General features: G+C 33.9%; 1 protein-coding gene across 2 annotated transcripts; it reads left to right on the forward strand.

Moving 5' to 3' along the window:
- The first annotated feature begins 215 nt into the window (after positions 1-215).
- Positions 216-24,344, forward strand: LOC125065813 (testis-expressed protein 2). Of its 2 annotated transcripts, XM_047673647.1 has the most exons (21): positions 216-385; positions 747-1,178; positions 1,280-1,386; positions 2,102-2,246; positions 3,339-3,847; positions 6,310-6,397; positions 10,476-10,629; positions 14,658-14,867; positions 15,363-15,433; positions 16,637-16,830; positions 17,642-17,763; positions 18,262-18,427; positions 18,783-18,899; positions 19,427-19,531; positions 20,629-20,787; positions 20,857-21,046; positions 21,135-21,235; positions 21,462-21,583; positions 22,138-22,222; positions 22,714-22,853; positions 23,084-24,344. In XM_047673647.1, exons 1-21 carry the CDS (start codon positions 367-369, stop codon positions 23,271-23,273), a joined length of 3,426 nt encoding a protein of 1,141 aa, XP_047529603.1. In that variant the 5' UTR covers positions 216-366; the 3' UTR covers positions 23,274-24,344. The 2 variants fall into 2 exon arrangements, with proteins under 2 accessions (XP_047529603.1, XP_047529605.1); XM_047673649.1 differs by lacking the exon at positions 19,427-19,531.

Genomic DNA, 24,344 nt, shown 5'->3' on the forward strand with positions numbered 1-24,344 from the left:
AGTGGTCCCTATTGAAGTAAATAATTATTACTTATCTTCAGTATATACAACTGAAGATAAGTAATATTTATAATTCTAATGAAAACATTACTAATGTAATATCTATGATAAGTTTGAAATTATTCAATTTGAAATTTTATTGACTATTGACAATTTGACAATGACACGAGACAAACAAAACGTCAAATTTTATAAATTTCAATGCGAACTGTTTTCACTACATTGTACAATTTGTACACAGTTGTGTTAATCACACGGAAAATAAATAGCATAAAATAACATATTTGATATCGTAATTTTTATAATACTACTAATACTGTAAAGGCGAATGTAAAAGTTATGTGGAATCAAAGATAAGATATAAATATGGAGGTTTCAGGCCCAGGTACAAATAATTAACAGATTTAATATTTTATAAATAATATTTAAAAAATATCCGAATACTGTTTTACTAATTATGTAATCGTCACTTTTTGAAAAATTAATCGTTTGTTATTTTTCTTCATTTAATAATATCTTAAGTTATTTTTTTGTTTCTTTGACAACAGGAGATGATAACACAAAATCATTTTGAAGTGTGCTTGTTCTTATTGTATTGTTAATTTTCTTTGTTCTTATCTTATAATAGATATTCATTCTATGATAAAAACAGTAATTTCTATAAGTCTCTTAAAGTAAACAATAAGTTGTGTTAAAAACATATACACATATTGATTTATAGGGATTAAAATAAAGTTATATTTCAGGAAAATCACCAAACACATCACTTTCGTTCAGATACAATGCAAATAATGAAGAGTTGGAAGAATTGTTTCATGCATGTGATGATGATCCTCCAACTCCTCAACCTGACCCGCCAGTCAGGTCTGAAAGTGCTAGTCCAAAGAAAACAGAGAAATCACCCTCCATAATAGATAAATATTTTAAGTCCATGAGAACAGAAAAGCTCCCAGAGAAAGTGGATGATCTAAAACAGGATCCCAAACCTGAAGAAAATCGTAGCCCCATAGCACCCAAAGAGGTCACATCCTCCCCAATGAAAGAATACTTAAACCGTCTTGGTAAACGAAGTATCTCAGAAGTTGTTCCAGAGAGTAATGAGACTTGGAAAATATTTCATGATTTCAAATTTAAAATAGCTCAGGCTGTTGAGGATATGAAAACACGTTCAGGTGAAGGTTAGTGTTACTTTTTCGTATTTTATTTTTTTTGTATAACAGCAAATATTTATATGTGTGAGTGTTTATGAGTGTTCTAAAATCAAAATGATTTTTATTAGAAACAAAAGATAAAACATTGCCAAGAGAAAATTCAACATCTGATTCTGAAGAATCTTCTGCTATGAGAGATGTAGACCAACAAAGCATGGGCGATACTGATAACCAGGTATGTTACGACATATTTTATTTCATAACAATGTTCACAAATTAAGACAATATGTCACTTCTGTAATGAAACATTGAAATTTTCATGCAACAATACTACACTATTATTTTCCCTTGGAGATTATATTTTTACCTTCAAAATGTATGCTAAGAAATGAAAAATGACATAGCATAGAGTTCATATAATATTTTTTATTACTAATTTATTATTATTATCTGTGCAGAGCTGGGTTTTTCAATTTTTGGTATGCTTAACCCTGGGTATAGACATAGTTATTTGAATGTGTTTGTGTGCTAGTTTGACTAATAGTATATTTTTTTGAGGGGTATACACATTTGGGGTACCTCTTGAAATAATACAAAGGAAAACTAATTGGTTACAACTGCTATATAGTTATGTAATTGTAAAGTAAAATATTAATTAGGTATTTATATGAAAAGTTTATGTGTGATGTATCCAGCCAATCAATAAGGCAAGAGAAAAAAATATTATTATATATTCTGTAAGTGTGACCATGTCTTTAATGAGTGATAATAATAAAATAATAAAATGATCATTAGAATTTAGTAACAATATTTTTTTTTTATTAAAAAACCATTTAAAATAAATCAAGGTCTATAAAAATAAATCATGCTCAAAAATAATCACAAAAAAGATAAAACATAAAGCAACAGGTTTTTTTTCAACAATATTGTGATAAGTATTTTGTCAATAGGTATCATCGTTAGATAGCAGTATACAGAATTTATCTGATGTGACTCAGCCGTTAACAGCCAAGCCTACTGAGTATGAATTATGTAAGGAACTTAATACAACCAAAACCCATTCGGAATCCAGTGATGACACACATAAGAATTTAGGTAAGTGAAAAAATATATGTAAAATACACACAGTAATTGAAAAAAATTACACATTACTTATTTATTTTTTATATTAGAATGACTTGAGATAATATTGCAAGAATGTTTACAATTGTGAAATTGTAGAGTAATTCATTATTTTTTTTGTTGTGGTATTATTGGTAATTATAATGAATTCAGATAAGTCGTTGTTAACTGATAAGAGCTACTCGTCTTACTTTTAAATGGTTTTAAGTTGGTGTCTTATCTATAATTGCAAAGCTGAATAGTTTGGTTTTTGTTTGTTTGTTTGAAAACAGTCTCAGCATTTATCAGTTTGATTTGTTAAATATTTTTAAGTTAAGCCCATTTATTGAGGAAGGTAGATAGACAGAGACTATATATATATCGTCACTTTATGAGCTTTAAGGGCGGACAATCTGAGTTATATTATGCAACTGAGGAGTTTGAACTTTGAATAGTTGACCGCATCAATATAGAGAACAACCAGTGGGATTTGAAAATATATTTTTAATTTAGTTTGTTTATTGAGTAATGGTATCTATCTATACTTCTGTTATAAATGCAAAAGTAACTCTGTCGGTCTGTTACTCTTTCACGATCAAAACAATGAAACAATTTTGATGAAATTTGTTATTAAAACTTAAAACCCAAGAAGTTGTTCCTTCCCCTATAACGCAAGCGAAGCTGCGGCGACAAATAGAAGCTATATATTGCAGAACAGACCAGTAATTTATCTCAATTGATATATTCATGCATAAGCATACTATATCGAGTGAAACAGAATAATCTCCATGTGATTTCCACAGCAAAATGTAACTTAACAAATTTTAACTTAACTTCTAACTATTAAATTAAACAGATCGTATGGTTTGCATTCCTGTGAGTCCTGCAATTAATCAAACCCCTTCAATTAATTTAATTAAAATCTACGTTCAGATATGTCTTAGATGGGCCCCTAAGTAGTGTTAGCCCAGAGTCCCCTAAACTTACGGTCCGGCCCTGATGATATATCACTATCTTATAAATATAGACACATACTAACATTTATGAGCTTGTTTTGTAGAATGTTTAAATTTCAAATTTTTATAGCTCACAGCGAATCTGATCTAACAAAAGAATTACAAGACAGCCTAGAAGTTGAATCTGGCGTCGAAGCTCTAGAAGATACGATAGACGCTTTCGGTGACTTGAATCAGATAGAAACGGATATTAACAGTCAAAAGCGTGACTCATCTCTTTTACAACCAATACCCACATCTCCGCCATCGAACTTCGGCCTCCCACCCAGCAAGAGTAACTTACACAAAGAGGAACCGACGAAGAAACAGAAAGCCTACTTCTTCAAATTCTCAATGTACCTCCTGACAATATTCCTCTTGATGAACTATATACTGTTCCCGAATTGTCAAATATGGAATGGTTTTTTGCTCGGTATATGGTTCTTCTGTCTCGCGAGCAACTTGAAGGAGTGGCTGTTGGATAATTACTTCAGCGATGAGCCCCGAAGAGGTTTCTTTCAATTGAATCGTACGAATTCGGTGCCTTTCACGTACACAATACCGTCTGTTAAAGAACATAGGCCACTCAAAAAATATGAGGTATGTACAATTAACAAATGACTTATATATAAAAAAATATCTTTATTGTACACCAATAAACACATACGTAAGTTACATTCGAGAAAGAAGTACAAGAGGTGCCTTTATCGCTATAACAGCGATCTCTTCCAGGCCACCTTAAGGTAGAGCTTTCCTCTACCGCAACAGGGAAAAAAGTAGGGGTGTACATAGAACAGATAAACATAATATATAAATATATTACAATGAAATAATAGTATCGAGCTATATATCCAATGCGCTTTTTTAATAGGTCTGCTATATTAAGCACTACATTTTTTATGTCATACATAGGCGGACCGTCATGTGGGCCAATGGGCAAACCGTCAACCTGAGGTTCAATGGTCACCACCGCCCATACAAATTGGCGCTGTTTGAAATATTAACCATCCCTTACTTCGCCAATTCGTTACCAACCTTGGGAACTAAGATGTTATGTCCCTTGTGCCTGTAGTTGTATACAACAGTATACCAGTGATATACCAGTGATATTTTTAGATTATATTGAATTTAACCAACAGTCACAACTCTACCGATATTCAAACGCTTTTTTGGTATAGTACCGCGTAATTTCAATGTCAGAGTTGTTTATTTGTTTTCACTCCGCATGTGGTTGCAATGCTATAATATTTTTTTCGCAATTTGAAATGCATTTTGTTATGATTGTACTAAAAAAAACATTTGTAGCTTAACATTATTCATATTTTTCAAGTATACTTCGGCAATGGCGAACGAGGTCGTAATTATCTCGCAACGTTTTTTAGGGTTCCGTACCTAAAAGATAACACGGAGCCTATTTCTAAGACTCTGCTGTCCATCCGTCCGTCTCTTTGTCTGTCTGTCACCAGGCTGCATCTCATGAACCCTGATATTTAGTCACTTGAAATTTTTTCAGATGATGATGTATTTCTGTTGCCGCTAAAACAACAAATACTATAAAACAGTTTTTTTGCCGATTTTATAGATCACGTAGTACGGAACCCTTTGTGGTCTTACTCACACTTGGCCTTTTTTTAAATTTTTTATTTTTGTTTTTCATGTAGCATTATTTTTACGTCGATATTTTGAATAAAGAACGAAGAATTCTTTATTTATTTGAACGTATTTTTAACAATGGTTTCAATATAATATTGTTGACATTGAGCGATGCAATGATTGTATCCGGATATACAAGCATACTAGAGAATCGCAAAAGTACGTAAAACAGTTATAAGTAATTATACGCTTTTGAAACATTTCTTAATAACTTTGTCAAAATTGGTTTTTCAAGTGCAACTTTTTTTGATATTATAGATAGATATATTTTGAATATCGAATTGGCAATCGTAAAGCGTTGACTCACACTTATGCAAATTAGTGAAAAAATTAAGTGTTCGGCAGTGTGTGCGTGCTGTACTAAGTTAACCCTATTTTTAACGATAAACTCCTTAAAAAGAGGGTTGAAGGAGGTTTCACTTCAGTTTCTCATAGGTTAAGTCATGATGTTTTTTGACGAGAACAAATACTAAAATTAAGCACATACATATTTAGTAGTTCTGGTCCGGATTTGGAACCAAGGATCTTCGGTAAAGATTCTAATATTCTTTCCACTAGGCCATTTCTGTTCAAATATTGACTAAAAAATGTAATGAAGGCAATCATTATTTTTATATAGAATGTAATATATTAAACGCATTGAACCCTCCTTTGAAAGTCACGCACTTTGATCACGAACATATTAATATACACGAGTATGAACTTAACAAGGTCTCAGTACATAATATTGAATATTATAAGCATTAGCTCGGTGGTGCACAGGCCGTCTAGCAATATGAACAACCGCAGATTCGATCCTAACCCCTCAGACGCTATATATCGTGACTTGACTCATTTCTTCGTGAAATATTACTGATTTTTTTTTCTAACTGATTTTCCTTCCTGTACGGCGTTACCGGGCGGGGAGGCGAGTTATAATACTCAATCCTGGATGTTGGGAACCACTGAAAGGCTCAGAATACCCGCGTCCTAAGGCCGGACCTCGGCTTAGGACGCCGTCGTCGATGGAAGGGAGGATTACTATTAGTCGCTAGCTGAAGTGTTAAATAATACATATTTAAAATTATAATTGTGTTGTTGAATTTCAGACGATATATATTTCGTAAATCTAGATTAGCCAGGGGTTTTGAGTAGTCACCTCACTTGAAAACACACAAAGAGTTTAATGACATAAAAAAATTGTTATATTACTATTTCAAGTCCTTTTTTTTTACTTGTGTATGTTGTGTTCTCATTTAAGTGAGATTACGTATGAAATAAAATTAAAAATGTATTAGCGTAAGAGTTCATGCACAACCATTGAAGAAACTAAAATAAAAAAATAGTTTCATATATCTCCAAAAATATTAAATATATTTAGAGAGAAGTCGTGTGTATCCGCTTGTGTGTAATGCAGGTATATTTTACAGGGTTGGATGAATCACTACCGGTATCCAGACTATGACCCCTATACCTACCACATAAATAAGACAACCACCGCATTCATGAAACTCGAAGGTATGTTATACGTTTAAAACTTTATTTTTTATTATATATTTTTTATAAATAAGCTTTATGCGAATGTAAATTGTGAAGCATTTTAAATAGTAATTGTATAAGATTACATAACCGCCGTTATTCGTAAGGACGAGCGCATGAAACTCAGTCAGCGTAGAGAAATATAAACATCACTCCAATAAAACAATAACATAAGTTATATGCCCTCCTGTAATAATTACGTATGACCTTTTGCTCAAGGAGCAATGGAATGTATAAATAAACGATGCATTTGTTTTGTGGATTTATGATAAAAGTCCTAACTAAGAAATACAGTTCAATGAAACTAGGTCAGTCTTTCCCCATAAATGTATATTTATTTATCTACTAATGTAATTTACATGGCTGGCATGCTGGGCTAAGGCCTCCTCTCACTTTGAGGAGAAAGTTTGGAGCATATTCCACCACGCTGCTCCAATGCCGGTTAAATACACATGTGGCAGAATTTCGTTGAAATTAGACATATGCAGGTTTCCTCACGATGTTTTCCTTCACCGCCGAGCACGAGATGAATTATAAACACAAATTAAGCACATGAAAATTCAGTGGTGCTTGCCTGGGTTTGAACCCGAAATCATAGGTTATGATGCACGCGTTCTAACCATTGGGCCATATCGGTATAGAGTAACAATATGTGTAATTGTAACGCATACACAAATATAAGTCTTAAGCTCCCTGGACAAACCTGGTGGTAAGGAACTCATCAGATATTCTACCGCCAAACAGCAGTGCTCAGTATTGCTGTGTTCTGGTTTGAAGGTTAAGTGTAACTACAAACACAGGGAACATAATCTTAGTTCCAAAGGTTGGTGGCGCATTGGCGATGTAAGGGATGGTTATATTTCATATAAAGCCAATAACAATGGGCATTATTTGTAACCCCTTACGTCAGGTGGTCCATTTGCCAGTCCGCCTATCAATTCTATAAAAAAATACATAAACACATACAGGCACATAGCAAACTACTAACTCAGTCAAAATAATCAATAGATCCGCCCAAGGCACAGACAAAATGATTATTTAGATTCGATCTTTTATATAAAAAAAGTTTTCCTCCACGGTTTCCAAGAATTCAAATTTCATATATGACACCGCAAAAATAGGTATACATACAGCAAAATAAGCTAATTTAGCCACCGTATTCTAATCGTATTATATATGTTTGTTTTATTACAATTTAAATAAGTATGTATTAATGATGCTATTCCTAAATGTGATGGTGACGAAATTTTGGTTACTTTTAATTAGGTATTAACAATGATAAGATAATTGAAGCGCGTGCTTACCTTAATTAGTCATACATACATACGTCATACAGTACTTAAATAAGACCACTAATGCTACGTCTTAGTTAACTAATTGAATGACCCAGGCCACGGCGTGTTTACTGTAAACAAACAAGCGTAAAACTAAAAGGTAACAAAATATCATTGAGATCTTTTTTCAAAAAATAATTTATATTTTATAAAACACTAATTAAAAAAAAAAATTAAGTTTATAAATAAACATGTAGGTTCGATACGCTAATATTATAAATCCTTCGTATTGATTTTTTTAAACTGTGCCTCTCAGTTTAGTTATAATATATAGAAGATAGTAAATGAGGCTCAACTGGACGATACCTTGTCCTCAGAACGATAAAAAAAAAACAACAAAATATGTCTGATGACAAATAAATAGATTCGTTATCGTAACTAATTACAAAACAAATGATTGTCTTATTCTAAAATTAAAACGCACGATATTTAAACGATTCCCCTAAATAAATATAATTTATTGGTAATTATATTAATAATAATGGATGGTACGAGGACGCTTTGTAGGTAATTTGTTGCATGCGAACTAGTTACCTATATCATAACTAACAAATTTTGTTTTAGTAATTAGATTAAATTCATGACTAAAGAACATAATACTCAAATAGCATACTTTTGAATATAACAATACAAGTGGTTATTTATAAATATTCACCTATTACAAAGAGGCGAGATGGCCCAGTGGTTAGAACGCGTGCATCTTAACCGATGATTTCGGGTTCAAACCCAGGCAGGCACCACTGAATTTTCATGTGCTTAAATCGTGTTTAAAATTCATCTCGTGCTCGGCGGTGAAGGAAAACATCGTGAGGAAACCTGCATGTGTCTAATTTCAACGAAATTCTGCCACATGTGTATTTCGCCAACCCGCATTGGAGCAACGTGGTGGAATATGCTCCAAAACCTTCTCCTCAAAGGGAGAGGAGGCCTTTAGCCCAGCAGTGGGAAAATTTACAGGCTGCTAATGCTACAATGCTAATGCTAATATTACAAATTTTATACTGTATTGTGATATGTTTTTTCAAAGACATATTAAAATTCAACAAGCTGTTTCCGAGCTTATCTTTCAAGCCTCTAAGCGATTTATTATGTAAAGTAGGTAAACTTGACTTTAAGGCGACTTTTCTAGCCTATTTATTATTTTAGTTCAGATACTTTAAAGTTTGTCTGAAATGATGATCTCGAAAGACTAGCTAACGATGAGGGTGTATTCGCGATTCCCTCGTTCTGATAATCCGATGGGGCGTCAAACCGACACGGATAAAAATGTTTTAAGTCATTTACGGGAGTACAATGTCTACATCCCTATACCGAGCTGCTACTAAGTATTACTTATAGCATTTTTTTATTATCCCCACTTAAGGTTTTATCAATCTAGCCATTAGACTATACTATATTATAATTATGTATATAGGAAACCTTAAAGGTCGTATCCACTAATTAGTTGTCCAACCATACAATCACATGACAATTTAGATCCCAGGGTTGGCGGCGTGTTGACGGTGAAAATAATCGTTTGTTCATAGACAGACAGAAACCATCCCATAAGTATAAGCGACCACGGCCAATTACCATGGAATTGAAAATTTCCTATTGAAAATTGAAATTAAATAATAAAATAAATATTATTTAAACACTATTAAAGTACATCAAAATATTATATCTATATTGAATCCGCCAGGTACAATTCAAACTTTACAAACGCGTTGTATTACGCGTGAAGGGTGATTGAGCACGGCCTGGCTGTCTTAACTTCAACTATTTTGCTTATAACTTACATACAAATATATTATGAAAATATAATCTTGGGCTAAGATTAACGAGTTTTAAACAGTCAGCCATCTTAACTCCCTCTATATAAATCTTTACTAATATTATAAAAGCTAAAATTACTCTGTTTCGTCTTTACGCTTAAACCGCTGAGCCGATTTAGATGAAATTCGGTACGAAAATAGCTTGAGTCCTAGGGAAAGACATTTTTAATTCACCCCTCGAGGAGATAAAATGTGTCGCTGACGGTTTGTGTGATATAGGTGAAGTTTTATAAATTTCGAGCTGGTAAAGCCGTAGGTTCATCTAGTAATGTACAATTTGTAAACGACATTGCAGTTATTTGCAACAATTCCTGTGCAATTGACTAGAAGTTTAATCTCTATTTCCATACAAATTTTAACTTTTTCATGGCGTCTCTGTTCGTCCGAGTCTTAGCTAGTATTCGTTGATTGTATATGGATAAAAAAGATATTACTGAGTTTCTTGCCTTTTATTCTCGGTAGAATCGACATTCTAAACCGGTGATAGTTTCACATTAAATACAATCTTGTAAAATTACATTTTTAAAATGCTTCTCTTTTTGAATAAAGTATTTTATTGATTTTAATTCTTTAGAAGATTTTTTTTTCTTAAACATACTTTTGATTGATTTACAAAAGACTATACAACGCGATTTTTGTTCAATACGACCCGTCGACGCCGGGACGTATGACGTCTTACACACGTCAGTCCATCTTTCTGTCATCAATGACATCCTAAACCGAGTCGTCTGGTCTCACAGAAAGCACCCTTAAGTCGCGCCTATTCTTAGCTTTTATTGAGCTCCATTTAATTTTCCAAATACTTAGTATTTTAAGAATCATCCCCACCCATCGACGTTGTAGATTAAGGTCAACAACATACGAAAAAAAAAGTTTGAAAACGACGCCTACACAGTGTTTTTATTTTAGGATGCAATTTGCGCATATCATACACGAAAACGAAAATAGCAAAGCGCGCGCTATGGGACGAGAAGATCGAGAAGGTCACATTCTACCAACACCGACTGTACAACCTAACCGGCGCCAAGGTCATATTGCTCCCCAAGGGACTCGTTAAGAGACGGTAAGTTATCACTCTATACGAAGACTACTAAAATAATAATTACAATTAAAAACCTTAAAGTACATCTAGCTAGATGCAGGTTTTTTAATATTAATATACATGTGTGTTTTTAAATTATTACGTACTATTATTTGTTTGTTATAACATGTGTCAAAACTTTCGTATATCCGATTTTCCTTTTGTGGAGATTCTGCTTAGTTATCTAGTAACCAAATTGAATAATGTATTTATTAATTGATAGTATAGTAATAGTAAATCCCGTAATCGATATGTCTATAACTAGGCTCAAAGTTACCTCTATGTCAAAAATAAAAAATAAAAATCCAGCAACATTTCGTATAGATTAAAAAAAAAAAAGTTGTCGATAGAACTAAAACCATCAGCTCTGTTCCATTACACAAATTTAATATGATATACTTTAATTAAAAATTTAAATTTACTGTATTTATTAATTTATTATCACTAATTAGTCACAAAACCAAAAATAGAAAAATAAAATATGAATATATATACATTCTTATGGTTTTCAACGATGTACACAATTTTCACATACGATCCTTTGCTTTTTGGTACATGTCATGCCTATAAACAGACCTCCAACGCTTATTAACACTGTCATATGTAAATTACACAATTATAGTAATTATAATTCACCAAAAAGGTTAATTATAAAGGTCGTTTAGAAACTTAATTATTTTAATATTGAATTTTTATTCAGTGTTCACATAATAACTATCACAGTTCCATTGTACTTAAGTTATTTTGTCATCGAGATGTTTCATGAAAGATTTCTTTAAACGGGAATATTTAAAAATCATTTTTTTAGCAGTAACTTGATGTATGTTTGTCTTTAAACAAATTTTAATGTAATAAGATAAGAGAAAGCCTATTAGGAATTAAATTTGTCAAATATTGTAAGAAATTTTAATTAAGTATGAACCAATTGTTGAAACATAATAAACCGAGTAAGGGCGATTGTAATTTACTTACTGTTTCTTGTTCTAATTTATATAAAAGTGAAATACCAAGAGGTACATGATCCATATGGCCGATTGACTAGAAATTTAACATAGTTAACCTTTCGCAACATAGATCCTTTATAACAAGTATTATTGGAATTCTAAACTCCAAGAGGCAAAGTGTTTGGGGTAACTTTGAGTGAATTTTACACGTGGCATACGTGTAAAATTTCGGGACGAATAACTAGTCAATATATATTCAATGATAAGTCTTATCGTCTTTTATCGTGGTACGAAAGTGTTCTGGTGCATTTTCGAGCTCGGAAAATCGAATTAACAATTCCATACGGAAATATCGCTAGCTTTTTCAGCCGACTGCCGAAGACATAAGTGGCACCCTTAGAACGTATGGATGTACATATGTATGGATATTAATGGATTCTCCACTTAGACTGATCTTAATATTCGCCCCTACAACGGGTAACTTTGGTATCCACAATTCAATGCGAACATGCAGGGCCGGATCTACCACATGGCTTTTTGGGCTTCAGCCCAGGGCCCAGTGGATTCAAGGGAGCCCCAGCTAAGTCAAGTCAAAGTCAAAAATATACGATAATGCGAAAGAAACCATAAATTTATTAAATGAAACAGATATTATGATTTGCATCTCTGCGAGTCCTGCAATTAATCAAACCCATTCAATTAATATAATTCAAGTCTACGTTCAAATATGTCTTAGGTGGGACCCTAAGTAGTGTTAGCACTGAGCCCCCTAAACTTACGGTTCGGTACTGCGAACATGATACATTATTTTTAATGTAACTGTTTTATTCTGTGGTAGACGCTATATTATGCTTCTGGTATATACTAATACTATTATGTTATGTCCACTTCAATAATAATTATAATTAACTCTGAAGGTAATGATATTATCTTGACCTGAATGTTCGAGTGAATGACGAAACGAGAATACGTCTGAATATATTCATCTCGACTATATCCAATCGGAATAATATTAGGAATTCTCGCATATAGCAATAAATAATAGTATCCCCTAAGTCATACACGATAGTCCAACAGAATCGTAGCGAGATCAGGAAATCTGTTCTTTCAACCTGTATGCAAAGTTACACAACATTGACTCAATAGTTTTTATAGTCCTGAGACGGATTATTAGAAGGGAGGGAACGGATCCTATCCTATATCCTTGGATTTTATATTTCGTTTCAGAACCATTTAAGGCCGCTATGTATTATACAAATAGGCAAACGAACTATTATTTATTTATAGAATTTTGTTTAAAATATAGCTATTAAATATAATAGAAAAAATATTCACACGCAAATGTCTTGACCTTGAATCGAGCTAATTAAATAACCGGTTCAATATTAAATAATTCCTACAGAATCTGCTTAGAATTATACAGCTATATGTATATATGTATAACTTATTAAGATATTATATTACGTTAATGTTTCTAGTTTAAGAATTCGTCTGTTACTTTTTAAAATGTTGCCATAACGTTGAATAATATTGAACGGAATGATTAATAAATTAATATACACACTTTTTAAGCTCGAAAGTTATACATGGATTAAAATTTGAATTTTGATAAAAAAAAAACTCTTCTTAATTAATACATATTGATAAATAATTAATACGGTCTCCGTATTTAAGGAAGGCATGCTCCGATTTTAAAATTAACGTATCTATCTGTCCCCTTAAATGTGTCAAAGATATTGTTGTACTATAAAAATCGTTTGAAAAGAAACGGTCATTGACCTTTGTTCGTTATTCCGTAACTAGCGCCCGTGAAATGAGGTTGAACCAGTTGAATGACTGCAAGAGGTCTCGTAAACACCAGCCATTATTCATTAACAACCAATTTGTTATATGAATTGAGATCAATTCGATAACTACTTTCAAATTAAAGACAAAATGATCAAGCAATGAGATTTGTTCGTTAAGTGAATTAGAATCGCTTATCTGGGAACAGCATTAACACTGATTGATATCTAATAGTTAATTATAAAACTATTATAATTAAGATTATAATGAACTAAATGGACATGGAAGTTACCAAATATGATCGATTATATTTACAAGACAAATATTGGGTATATCTAATAATTATATTAAAAATATAAATACCTCAATACGACTAAACTCTATGATTATCGCTATTAAGTTCTTAGTCATGTTTAGTTATTATTTATATTGTACTGACTCTGTAAGAGATCTGACATTCTGACATAGTGTCAAATCCTTAATAATATTATTAAGGCGAAAAAATTGTATGCATGCACCCACACATAAGAAATTTACTCTTTCACGCAAAAACAACTGAATGGATTTTAATGAAAATTTACAATAATATAGCCTATACATCAGAATAACGCTAAGGATAAAATTTATAAAGATATTGTGATTAAAACCTGACAACCAACCTCTAAAACTCGATCGAATTTTTTGGGCGAAATCTAATCAAAGATCAGATATATAGCCGACTACTTTTTAATAATATGGTATATTCCTAACATAAACCACTGAATCGATTGTTATGATACTTAACATTGAGGTATATGAGACCGAAATCAGACATAGTCATATAAATTGCGGGAAACATGTAAAAAAATCGAAGCAGTCGAGAGTACAGTGATAATTCGTTGTGTGTTTTATATCCTATTTATATAGTATTTTTATACCAGCGGATAAAAAACGCCTGTCAGTCGCATCTATGAAAAAACAATTAGTTTATGTAGATTTCGAATCGACTAGGATATAGATGAATTCGATAACATCCAAGCAAATGTACTTCAAATTTAATAGGTCACTATCACACTAACCTGGTTTGTGCATGATTAAAGTTCGACGGATTCCAATAGGTAGGTATAGATAGGTTTTTTTAACTATACGATAAAACTTCATACGAAATTAATCTTGTCATATTTAGGTTAAATGGTTTAAATCGATTCATAATAGGTCAACTATATTTGGACGAGCTGAGTGTCTAAAAGTGTTAGCCTACTTTAACGACTCAATAAAATATGTATAATATTTTTCACAAAGGCAATGGAGCAAAAAATATCCGATTTGCATAATTTTAAACGAAAAAGAGAAGATTCAAGTGCTCGAGAAAGAAAATACCCAGGCGGAGAGGAAGCTGTCCGAGTCATTAGAGAAAAAGAATAAGGAATTGCCGCTCGAGACGGAGAGCACGGAAACGAATACTAGTCCAGAGAAAAAAAGGAAATTTATATGGAGAAGGAAAGAAAAAAGGTAGTTTTAATTTTAGAATAAATTTTAATACTTTAAGAATATTTGGTGCTAGGACTTTGTGCTAACCTCTCTGGGTACCCACTGATAATATTTTCTACCGCCAAACAGCAATACTTAGTATCGTTGTATTGTTTGAAAGATGAGTAAGCAACTACAGGCTACAGGCACAAAGGACATTACATCTCGGTTCCCAAGGTGGATGGCGCTTAGGCGATGAAAGGGATGTTAAAAAAAATTACGATACCATTGTCTATGAGCTTGACTTACCAAGACAAACTACACTTACCTAAGTCAAAAAAATAATATCGAATAAATTGATTGTGTTCATTAGCCTCTACCGAGGGCACGACTGAGTTTTCACGAGATTCGTCTTAATTATCTCTTGTTCGGATGTGAAAGATGAAATGCATGTGACAGGTGAAACGTAGTCCACTATCTGGACATAACAATGTATTACTATTCCTAATATTTAATAAGTTTCCTGCTTATTTATAGCATTCCACACAATGAAGGAGAAACTGGGAAAGAAGGTCTGCGACACAGATTAGTTAGGAAAATGCATAGAGGTGAGTTTATTTTATAACGCAAATCTTGAAGTGTCAACGGTGTTTGGTACGAAGTTCTTTTACGCGGATACTGTAAAGTGAACTCGCGGAAATTGGCACGTAAGGAAAAATTGCTACGCAACTTCAGGTCACTTTCCCTCTCTCTCTTTTTCTATGTCTCTTTCTAGTATATATGGTTTTATTTAATGTTGCTTTTTGTTATTGTTTTAATTCACACGGAATTTTATTAACAATTTGATTCCAACCGGGTGTCACGTGACGCATTTTTGTTTTTATATTTCTTTCAATATTGTCCTGTTTGATTGTCTCATTGGTTCAAATAAAATCTAAAATGAATGTCGTCAACAAAGTTGACCTTGGGCGTAAATATTTTTAAAATTTTTATGTGACTTGTACTTAAACAGAAACAAGTATTGTAATCTAACAATATCATATAAATGTCATTCAAAACTAGTTTGAATGGGATATTTCTGAAGAATTTGTATAATTTATTGAATTATCTTGATATGAATGTCAATTTAATAATAGTCACACATCCTTAATATTTTTTATTACGTTTATCTTTTTTTGTCTAACATTCGCTAGTCTGCCTTATATACCAAATAAGATTAAAATTAGCACCTTAATGCCTAGCCTATTGGTGTCAAATACATGTAATTTTTTTGTGAAAAACCATTACTCATTATTGTATCGATTAATTTTTCCTTACTCCAGTGAATGCGTGTGGGTTTCTCAGGTTCATGACATTACAACAATCTATATAATTAAAACAGTCATATAGAGCTTTGATATGTACCATACTGGCTTTGCTTTTTTGTTTTAAAATGCTCTCTCACAATGGTGACAACTTAACGAAACGCCTTTATAGAAACAGTTGCCTCTGACAGTTTGCGTTGACTTCGCTCGCGTTTTAGGGGTTGGTCGACAGGTATTAGTTGACCTAAATAGCTAATGAACAACACATGTCCTCCTTGTAGTTCAAGCTTAATTCATACCAAATTTCATCAAACACACATACACACTCACACACAGTAGCAATATATATGTTAGTATAGATAAAGTATCTCCCCCATTTCCAAATGCTATTTACCATTCGGTTCAAATGCCAAGTTCGCTACAAGTGCACCGAATATTTTTCGTTCAGATCAATATAAACATAGATTAATTTTGCACTACATGATATCTGTCTGTTTTTCTAAATAGATAAGAAAATAGACAGCACGTCGACGTGCACGGAACCAGAAAACCAAGGTCAATCCGATAAAAATACTCAACCGGAAGACTCGGTCGAGACTGAAATAGAATTCACCACGAAGTCTGTCACCAGCACCAAAGACGATGACGAATATTTAGATGAAAGTGAACTGTCACGCATTAAGGAATTTTTAGAAGAAACCGTGAGTATGCAAATTTCGTGAATCACTTCATACTTAGTTCTACTTATTTATCCATATCCATTTATCCTGCTAAAATGTACGCAACTTTCAAAAATTGTAAAATACAAATTAAATTAATTTCATTTTATAATTAAATAATATAAGGAAAATATTAATTAAGTTACTTTAAAGCTAATTCAAATTAGTTCTAATTTTTTGAATGAATTTACTAAAATGTGTTCGGTAAGTTTTTCGTTCGATATGTTTCGAACACGGATAATGGGTGATTGATTTCCGAGACAAGTTTTCGCGAAAGCGATGTTTAATTATTTCGATCAATTCAAAGGGGATATCTACGCGGGACTGATATTGATATTCGATCGAGAAGGTCTTTGCACTTTGCCATATTATATGTAGGAAACAAAGTATAATATATTCATGTCTACGAAGAGATATTAATTTAAACTTAGATAGTGGTTTTTGTAAGCTCTATGTGAGATATCGCTGTCATGAAAAGGTGTATAACCAGTGATTTGCTTCAATTCAACTCTATATTTCTCGTAACGAGTAAGAATTTAGTATGTAGTTTTGTTCATTCAAATTCATTCAATAACAAAATCTTACTCGTGTAATCTTTCACACATCGCTGAGCCATCTTTCTCGTAGCTTTTTGGACTTATAAAATCCAAACTCGTATAATTCTATGTCTACAGGCGCCACACTTTAAATGATACGAAATATAAACAGTTGCGATATTTGAGATGGCCCAGCGGTTATAACGCGTGCATCTTAACCGAAGATTGCGGGTTCAAACCCAGACACATTGTTGCAGGAAATCGAGACAGGAGTGGAGGGTGCGGCGGAGGGGGAGTGGAGCGTGCACGTGAAGCAATCCAAGGACAAGCACTCGCACCTGTATCTGTTCGCACGCACGGGGCGAGATAAACACGAATGGTAAAACTCGGTCATGTTTCTGAAACCCTTTGTTTATTAACTTACCTAAATGAATGCTGAATGCTAATTTATCGTAATTTTTATGTAAAATGTAGGTGGTCACATAATGGTAAACAGTCACTACCGACCAAATACATTGGCGCTATGAGAATTTTTTAACATTACTTACGTATATTGTCAATGCGCCACCGACCTTGGGATCTGAGATGTTATGTCCCTTTTGCCTTGTTGCACTGACTTACTCACTCTTTAAACCGGAACACAACCAAACTAAGTATCTTTTGCTGTATGGTGGTGTAATAGCAGACGAGTGCGTGTTACCAGGTTTGGTACCTACCCAGGTACCATTCAATCATATCTCACATAGATGGGCTTGCATTATTGGCGATGGTGACCTCTTATCATCACGTGGCCCATATGGTCGTCCCCCGACCAATGATATAAAAAAAAGAATGGCAAGAAATTTATACCGATGATCATTTTTTTTGTTCTGACCAGGTACCGTCGTTTCATGATAGCGATCTCAGAAGCGAACGCGAACGCGTCGGTAGACAACTCCGGCTCCGAAGAAAAGTCTACGAGCGACAACGCACAGGAGACGAAAGACGGAATAGAGCTCGCCGTGTATAAACTGTCAGAGAAGGACACTGTCGCGTTTGCTAAGGTATATCTTCATGTGTGCACAAAGTACAGTGACTTTTCATAGGTGCACGTTATATCTTATAAAAAAACGATTTCATACAAAGGAAGCCCTATAAAAGCTATCCGGTCTCCCTGGAACCCGGTTACGTTGGATTTAGGATTGACTCATAAGGTGGTTGTCCATTTATACCTAGTTTAAAAAAAAGTTTCATCATGTATTATACGGTCTTGATATTAGATTTATCTTTTATTTCAAAACAAAACAGTTTTAAGAGCAAACGTTCAATCGCTTGCTTAGGATGAACATTGAATTCCGAAATGTAGGAAACATTTGGTTAAAAATAAAGGAATTGTTTTAAAAGATAACGTTGTTTTAGAGTAAAACAAACGATTCCGTGACGGAGGGCGTCACGATATCTCCGTCGCACCCCGCGCCCTCCATCTTTGAGTCCTACGAGAAAACCTTCTGGCCGTATTTGCAGAAAATTATACAGGTAAGTTTTTTTCTCCATTCCATCGTATTTATGTAGTAATATACTTTTTTTTTAAATTTATTATCATTGGAATTTTTTTGAATTGAATTTGTCCCTTTTCATATACACAACGATCGTAAATTTATTCCGCCAGTCACATAGTGACTGCTGGTTGATAATCAATAATTAAAACTCTATTGAAATGACTAAATCTTGATATAATCCTTTATTGACGTATAATTAAACTTAATTTTACTCCACCTGTATACACTGTGTGATGGTGACAGTGTCATTTGTATTGTTAATTTTATTCGATTTTTGAATTTATTTAAAAAAAAATGGTATCTGTCCTTTTTTATTATAAAAAAAAAAAATGTTAAAAGACTTAACATCATGACTATTAGTTACTATAGTTCCTCCTCGTCCGCAGCACGTTGGTATAAGGTTAAGCCAAAAATATTTAATTAGTAGTCCGAATTCTTAACGTTTACCTTTATCCTTAGAAAAAAATATCCTTTACACTTTTTAAATAATAAAATATATAACAGACGCATGAAGTTCCAACGAAACAAAAAGCGGATATAGGCGTTATGTGCCAGTTAGAGCCGACTCCTCATGAGCGCTCCAAGCACAAGAAGAAGAAAAAAGGCGATGTTCGATATTTCGTGTTTTATCATTTTGAGTAAAGTTAAACTAGACCATGCACTAATTACTACCAGCCCGACTGATGAATGTTGTATAGCGGATGAATTTAATTCATTACGTAACTAGCAGCTCGGCGCTGTTTCGTTGCTTTCGTTTCGTTCCCACGTAGCGTTGCTGATTCGCCCCTGTAAGTGGAAGCGTTTTGTTATGTGATCTATGACGTTTCTCTATAAATCGGATTTTAGATGGAAATATCTTTTTTTTCTGGATCTGTAGGATCTGTAGGATGTTCAGCTCAATATATACGTGAATATTATTTACTCAACGATGTATATCTGTCAACTGTAATTTGTTTTTCTAATAAAATTCGACTTGCGAAGTGTCGTCGATAACAGTGACGACACGTTCACGTATTCCTTTCATAACAACAGCGTAATAGTATTTCCCTAATTTCAACGATTTAATCCGACGGCGTTCTCATAGGAGACAATATTAGGACGTTAGTCTTACTGATCTCTCTAGAAAATTCCTCATTTCTGAGTTGAATTTTAGTAACTCCTCCTTCTCCGCAACTAGAGACGCTATAAAACCAAGAGCAATAGACAATAAGGAAAAATTAAGAGTATTCTTTCACAATACAACCGCTATAAAACATTTGTCAGTAAGGAATGTTAATATTAGATATTTGTTAGCCATTTATCATGTAACTCGACTTATAAACAACTAACAATAAATGCATTCATGTTTAACGATTTTAGAAATCGATAAAGTAATTCAGTTTTTTTTGGTTTGAGATTATTCAAAACGTGTAAGTTTTATATTATAATTAAACATTGTATCTGTGTCTATTAACATTAGTCATTTTATAAGTAATTATATCTTTCTTTCTCATTTACCATCTATTTAATATTGTTGTTCCATGATTTGATAAATAATAAGCTGCGATTCTAATATATAATCACGATTCTTCTCTAAATCATTATGGGGATGTTTTTTAAACCGACCCGTATTATTATTCTAATAATTTTTTAAATGAATCGGGTTCGATGACCCCCACTGCCATGACTACGTAAAGTATCAGCGGATGTAATCGCCTGCCGCGCAGACACAGAGCTCGTCCCCGGACTGCGAGTGCCGCTCGCTGCCGGCCGAGCTGACGTGGATGAACACGCTGCTGGCGCGCCTCATGTACGACGTGACGCGCGACCCGAACACCGCCGCGCGGCTGCAGAACCGCATCCAGCGGAAACTCAACACGCTCAAGGTCAGTGCCCACTCGCGTCGCTCGCGTGTCGCGGCCCCTCACCGTTCCCTCACCATTCCGTGTGCGCAGCTGCCGTCGTTCATGTCGCCGCTGGTGGTGACGGAGCTGCGGCTGGCGGGCGCGTGCCCGCTGCTGTGCGGCGTGGGCGCGCCCACGTGCGACGCGCGCGGCGTGTGGCTGCACGCGCACTTGCGCTACGACGGCGGCGCCACCATCACCATCCTCACGCAGATCAACCTCATGAAGCTCAAGGAGAAGAGTTAGTGCTGTTTTGTAACGTTGCATTCGCTTGCGGTCGCCGACTTCTCGCGGTGCTCCTTGACTTTGGCTGTGTGATTAATTCGCAGATATCACGTTGGAGGATCAGTTACTCGGTACGAGTGAGAACATAATCGAGAGTGAGGTCAATTTCGACTCGCAGACGGGGTGCGTTTCTCCGGAGCTGAAGGTGAGCATGTTAATTTTTTTGCCCTTATTTAGTATTGAATTTTATCATTACTGTAACAAAAAATTGCACAATCTAGAGAGTTAATATGCTCAAAGGAATATTTTTTTCATTTCATATTTATCAAGTGAATTGTGAATTATTATTTCCGTCACACACAAATTAAAAGCTATATAATAATATGAGTGCATTATTAAACCTTTGCAAATTATATACAATTTTTTATTAGAGGAAAAAGCCAGCAATTTACGATTCCGACGTAGAAGACTCTGCGGAGTCCAGCAGCGACGACGAGAGCCCGCCCGTGCAGCCCGTCGACAGCGCTGAGAACATGATCGTCTCGGAGTCCACGTAAACACTTTACACTACGATTATTATATACTAGCTGTGCCCGCGACTTCGTGCACGTTGTTTGAATTTAAGTTATTTGGATATAGTAGTGTGATTTTATTTTTTCCTATATACAATTCCAAAAAAAAATAGCCTAAGTCACTCCTTATTACATCCACTATCTGCCAGTGAAAGTCCCGACGAAATCGGTTCAGCCGTTCCAGAGATTAACCGCAACAAACAGACAGACAGACAAAAATTGTAAAAAGTCTTATTTTGATATATGTACCATGTATACATACATATGCATTTAGTAAAAATGGGTTATTTTAATATTACAAACAGACGCTCCAATTTTATTATATGTGTAGATGTTTATTGACATCCTGTTGTCATCCCATATATATTTGGCCAAGGAAATATGATTTTCTCTTTCATCTTTCTCCGTCTCGCTCTATTCTTCTATAGTAACTCTTTCTCGTACTTGCTATGCAAATTAAGCTCTTCTTGCTTACTGACATGGAGAACAAACTAATCTTAGCTAGTGAGTTTACTAAAGCTATATTTGCTTGCAGGACATCAACGAACGAAGGTGGCTCTTCAAAGAAGAAGTTCCTTCGAATGGTGGACAAGATAGCCACGAATAAATACTTTCAACAGGTATAAAACCTCATTTTTTATCTGATTAAGTTCTCGCAAATCAATTTATTCCTTATAAAAAATGAATTTAAAACTAAACATATAGTACCTCTATAGGAGTTAATTTTATGTGCCCGCACTGTGTAGTGTTGCACATATTTTTTAACTTTTTTTTAGAAACAATTATCCGATACGATTCGCATGCCATCTATTGTTGCTAGTGCTATGTAATTAAGTGCTATGCAAATGCATAGAAAACAAAACACAAATAGACAATATTTTTTGTATATTAAAAGATATGTGTATGACGCTACGTTAAGACATCGTGGCAAACTTAAAAATGTATACTTTTAAACGCGTTTATTCTGTTATATATATTTTTATAATTTAATATTTGTTTTACTGTCGCCACCGCTCCGTCTACGTTAGCTAAGCGTACTGTAGACTATATGTAGCAATGTGCGACATATGATAACATCTTAACGATTTATATATTTATTATTTCCTTGCAGGTAACGGACTATAAGTACGTAAAACGTGCAATGGAAGGTTTGTCTAATACGGACATTAAACTACAATTAGAAGTCAACGGCTTAGAAGGAAGGCTCGCTATCAACCTGCCTCCGCCCCCTCACGACAGGCTGTGGATCGGGTGAGAGATATAGTGAATTAACTATTAACACTTATATCTTATTTATAATTTTATATTTGCACTTACTATACGCGATTCCGACTACTTTCCATCATTATTTCTTCCCCCAACACCTCAAAGGTTCGATTAACAAGAATATAAAATTACATAATTTAAAAAAGACTTAATTTTAATTTCCGGTGAGAGGACTACCAACTACCGTATAAGTAATGAATTGTACTTGTTTGCAGATTTTCAACAAACCCCCAATTGGTCCTGAAGGCGCGGCCGGCGGTGGGCGCCCGCACGCTCCGCTTCGCGCACATCTCCAACTGGATCGAGCAGAAACTCACCAAGGAGTTCGAGAAGGTCCTCGTGCTGCCCAACATGGAGGACATCATCATCGACGTGCTCACGCCGACGCCCGTGGAGTTTGAGTAGCCGTGAGAGTGCGTTTCGTACGGCAGAATCTTCGAAAGTAAAGCAGGTAACAAAGCGGCGCTCGGGAGATTCGACTATTCGGATTCCATGGTCGTATCGTAATAATCGTTTTCGCTAATAAAAATACTCAGGGGAAATCGAAACGTATGAATTGTAAGAAAGAGACAAATGTATTGTTGCACGTTAGCTTTCTTACTCTTTGTATTACTTGTGATTGTTGTTAGACCGAACACATTCTGCTATACTATAATAGTTATCTGTCATAAGCGTTTTCTGTGTGACCCTGAGCTATGTGTATTGATATTTTTCCCAATAAATATTTCGTTATTCTTTTTATACTGTGGTTCGAATGTTAATAATGTTTTATCCAGTATAAAAACAGCCTAACGTCTTGTTACTATGCAAAGTAAATTAGCTCTACGTGCTAATTAAATTTGAAGGGAATTGACCAGTATTATAAATGGCAATTGTGACTAATTAGGTCGAGACAATTCGGTGTTAATGTTCTATACACCTCAAAGATAATTGAACTCACCGCATACCTCATCTATCCTTATGAGTATAATTTACACAAAATATATTGTAGAGTGTTTGTTACGTGAAAATTATCAAGGTAGGAACTATATGTAACCTGAATGATTTTTTTTATTATTATTTAAATAATATATTTGGTTTGATTATACAAATTTTTATGTCGATAAATTGTAATGTAATAATTCGTAGTCGTTCGTGCGAATTAATATAGTTTTGTGTACAAGATAGTATAGTCTTTGTATTTGGCATTTACTTGTAAAGTTACTATTGTCGTTTAATAGTTGTTTTTTATAATTATTATAAAAAAAAAGTATGAATTAAAAATCTGTAGTTAGATGTATAAAAATATTAAAAACCAAATAAACAATCCTTCGAAAGGAACGAGTTCAAATAATTAAAATCATCAAGCATTTATGATATTTATTATGACTTCGAAGCTCAAAAGACTTTTATGAAAAACATTGAAAGACATTGTAAATATATGTAAAATATGAATTTGTATTGAATAAAATGTTCAAATATGGTCTAAAATTTATA

This window comes from Vanessa atalanta, chromosome 8 (genome assembly GCF_905147765.1).
Source record: "Vanessa atalanta chromosome 8, ilVanAtal1.2, whole genome shotgun sequence".
In the NCBI taxonomy this organism is placed as follows: Eukaryota; Metazoa; Arthropoda; class Insecta; order Lepidoptera; family Nymphalidae; genus Vanessa; species Vanessa atalanta.

Coding starts and splice junctions, on each gene's coding strand:
- LOC125065813 (XM_047673647.1), top strand. Junction 1,387..2,101: donor TGGGCGATACTGATAACCAG/GTATGTTACGAC, acceptor TTTTGTCAATAG/GTATCATCGTTAGATAGCAG. Junction 20,788..20,856: donor GGAAACTCAACACGCTCAAG/GTCAGTGCCCAC, acceptor CCGTGTGCGCAG/CTGCCGTCGTTCATGTCGCC.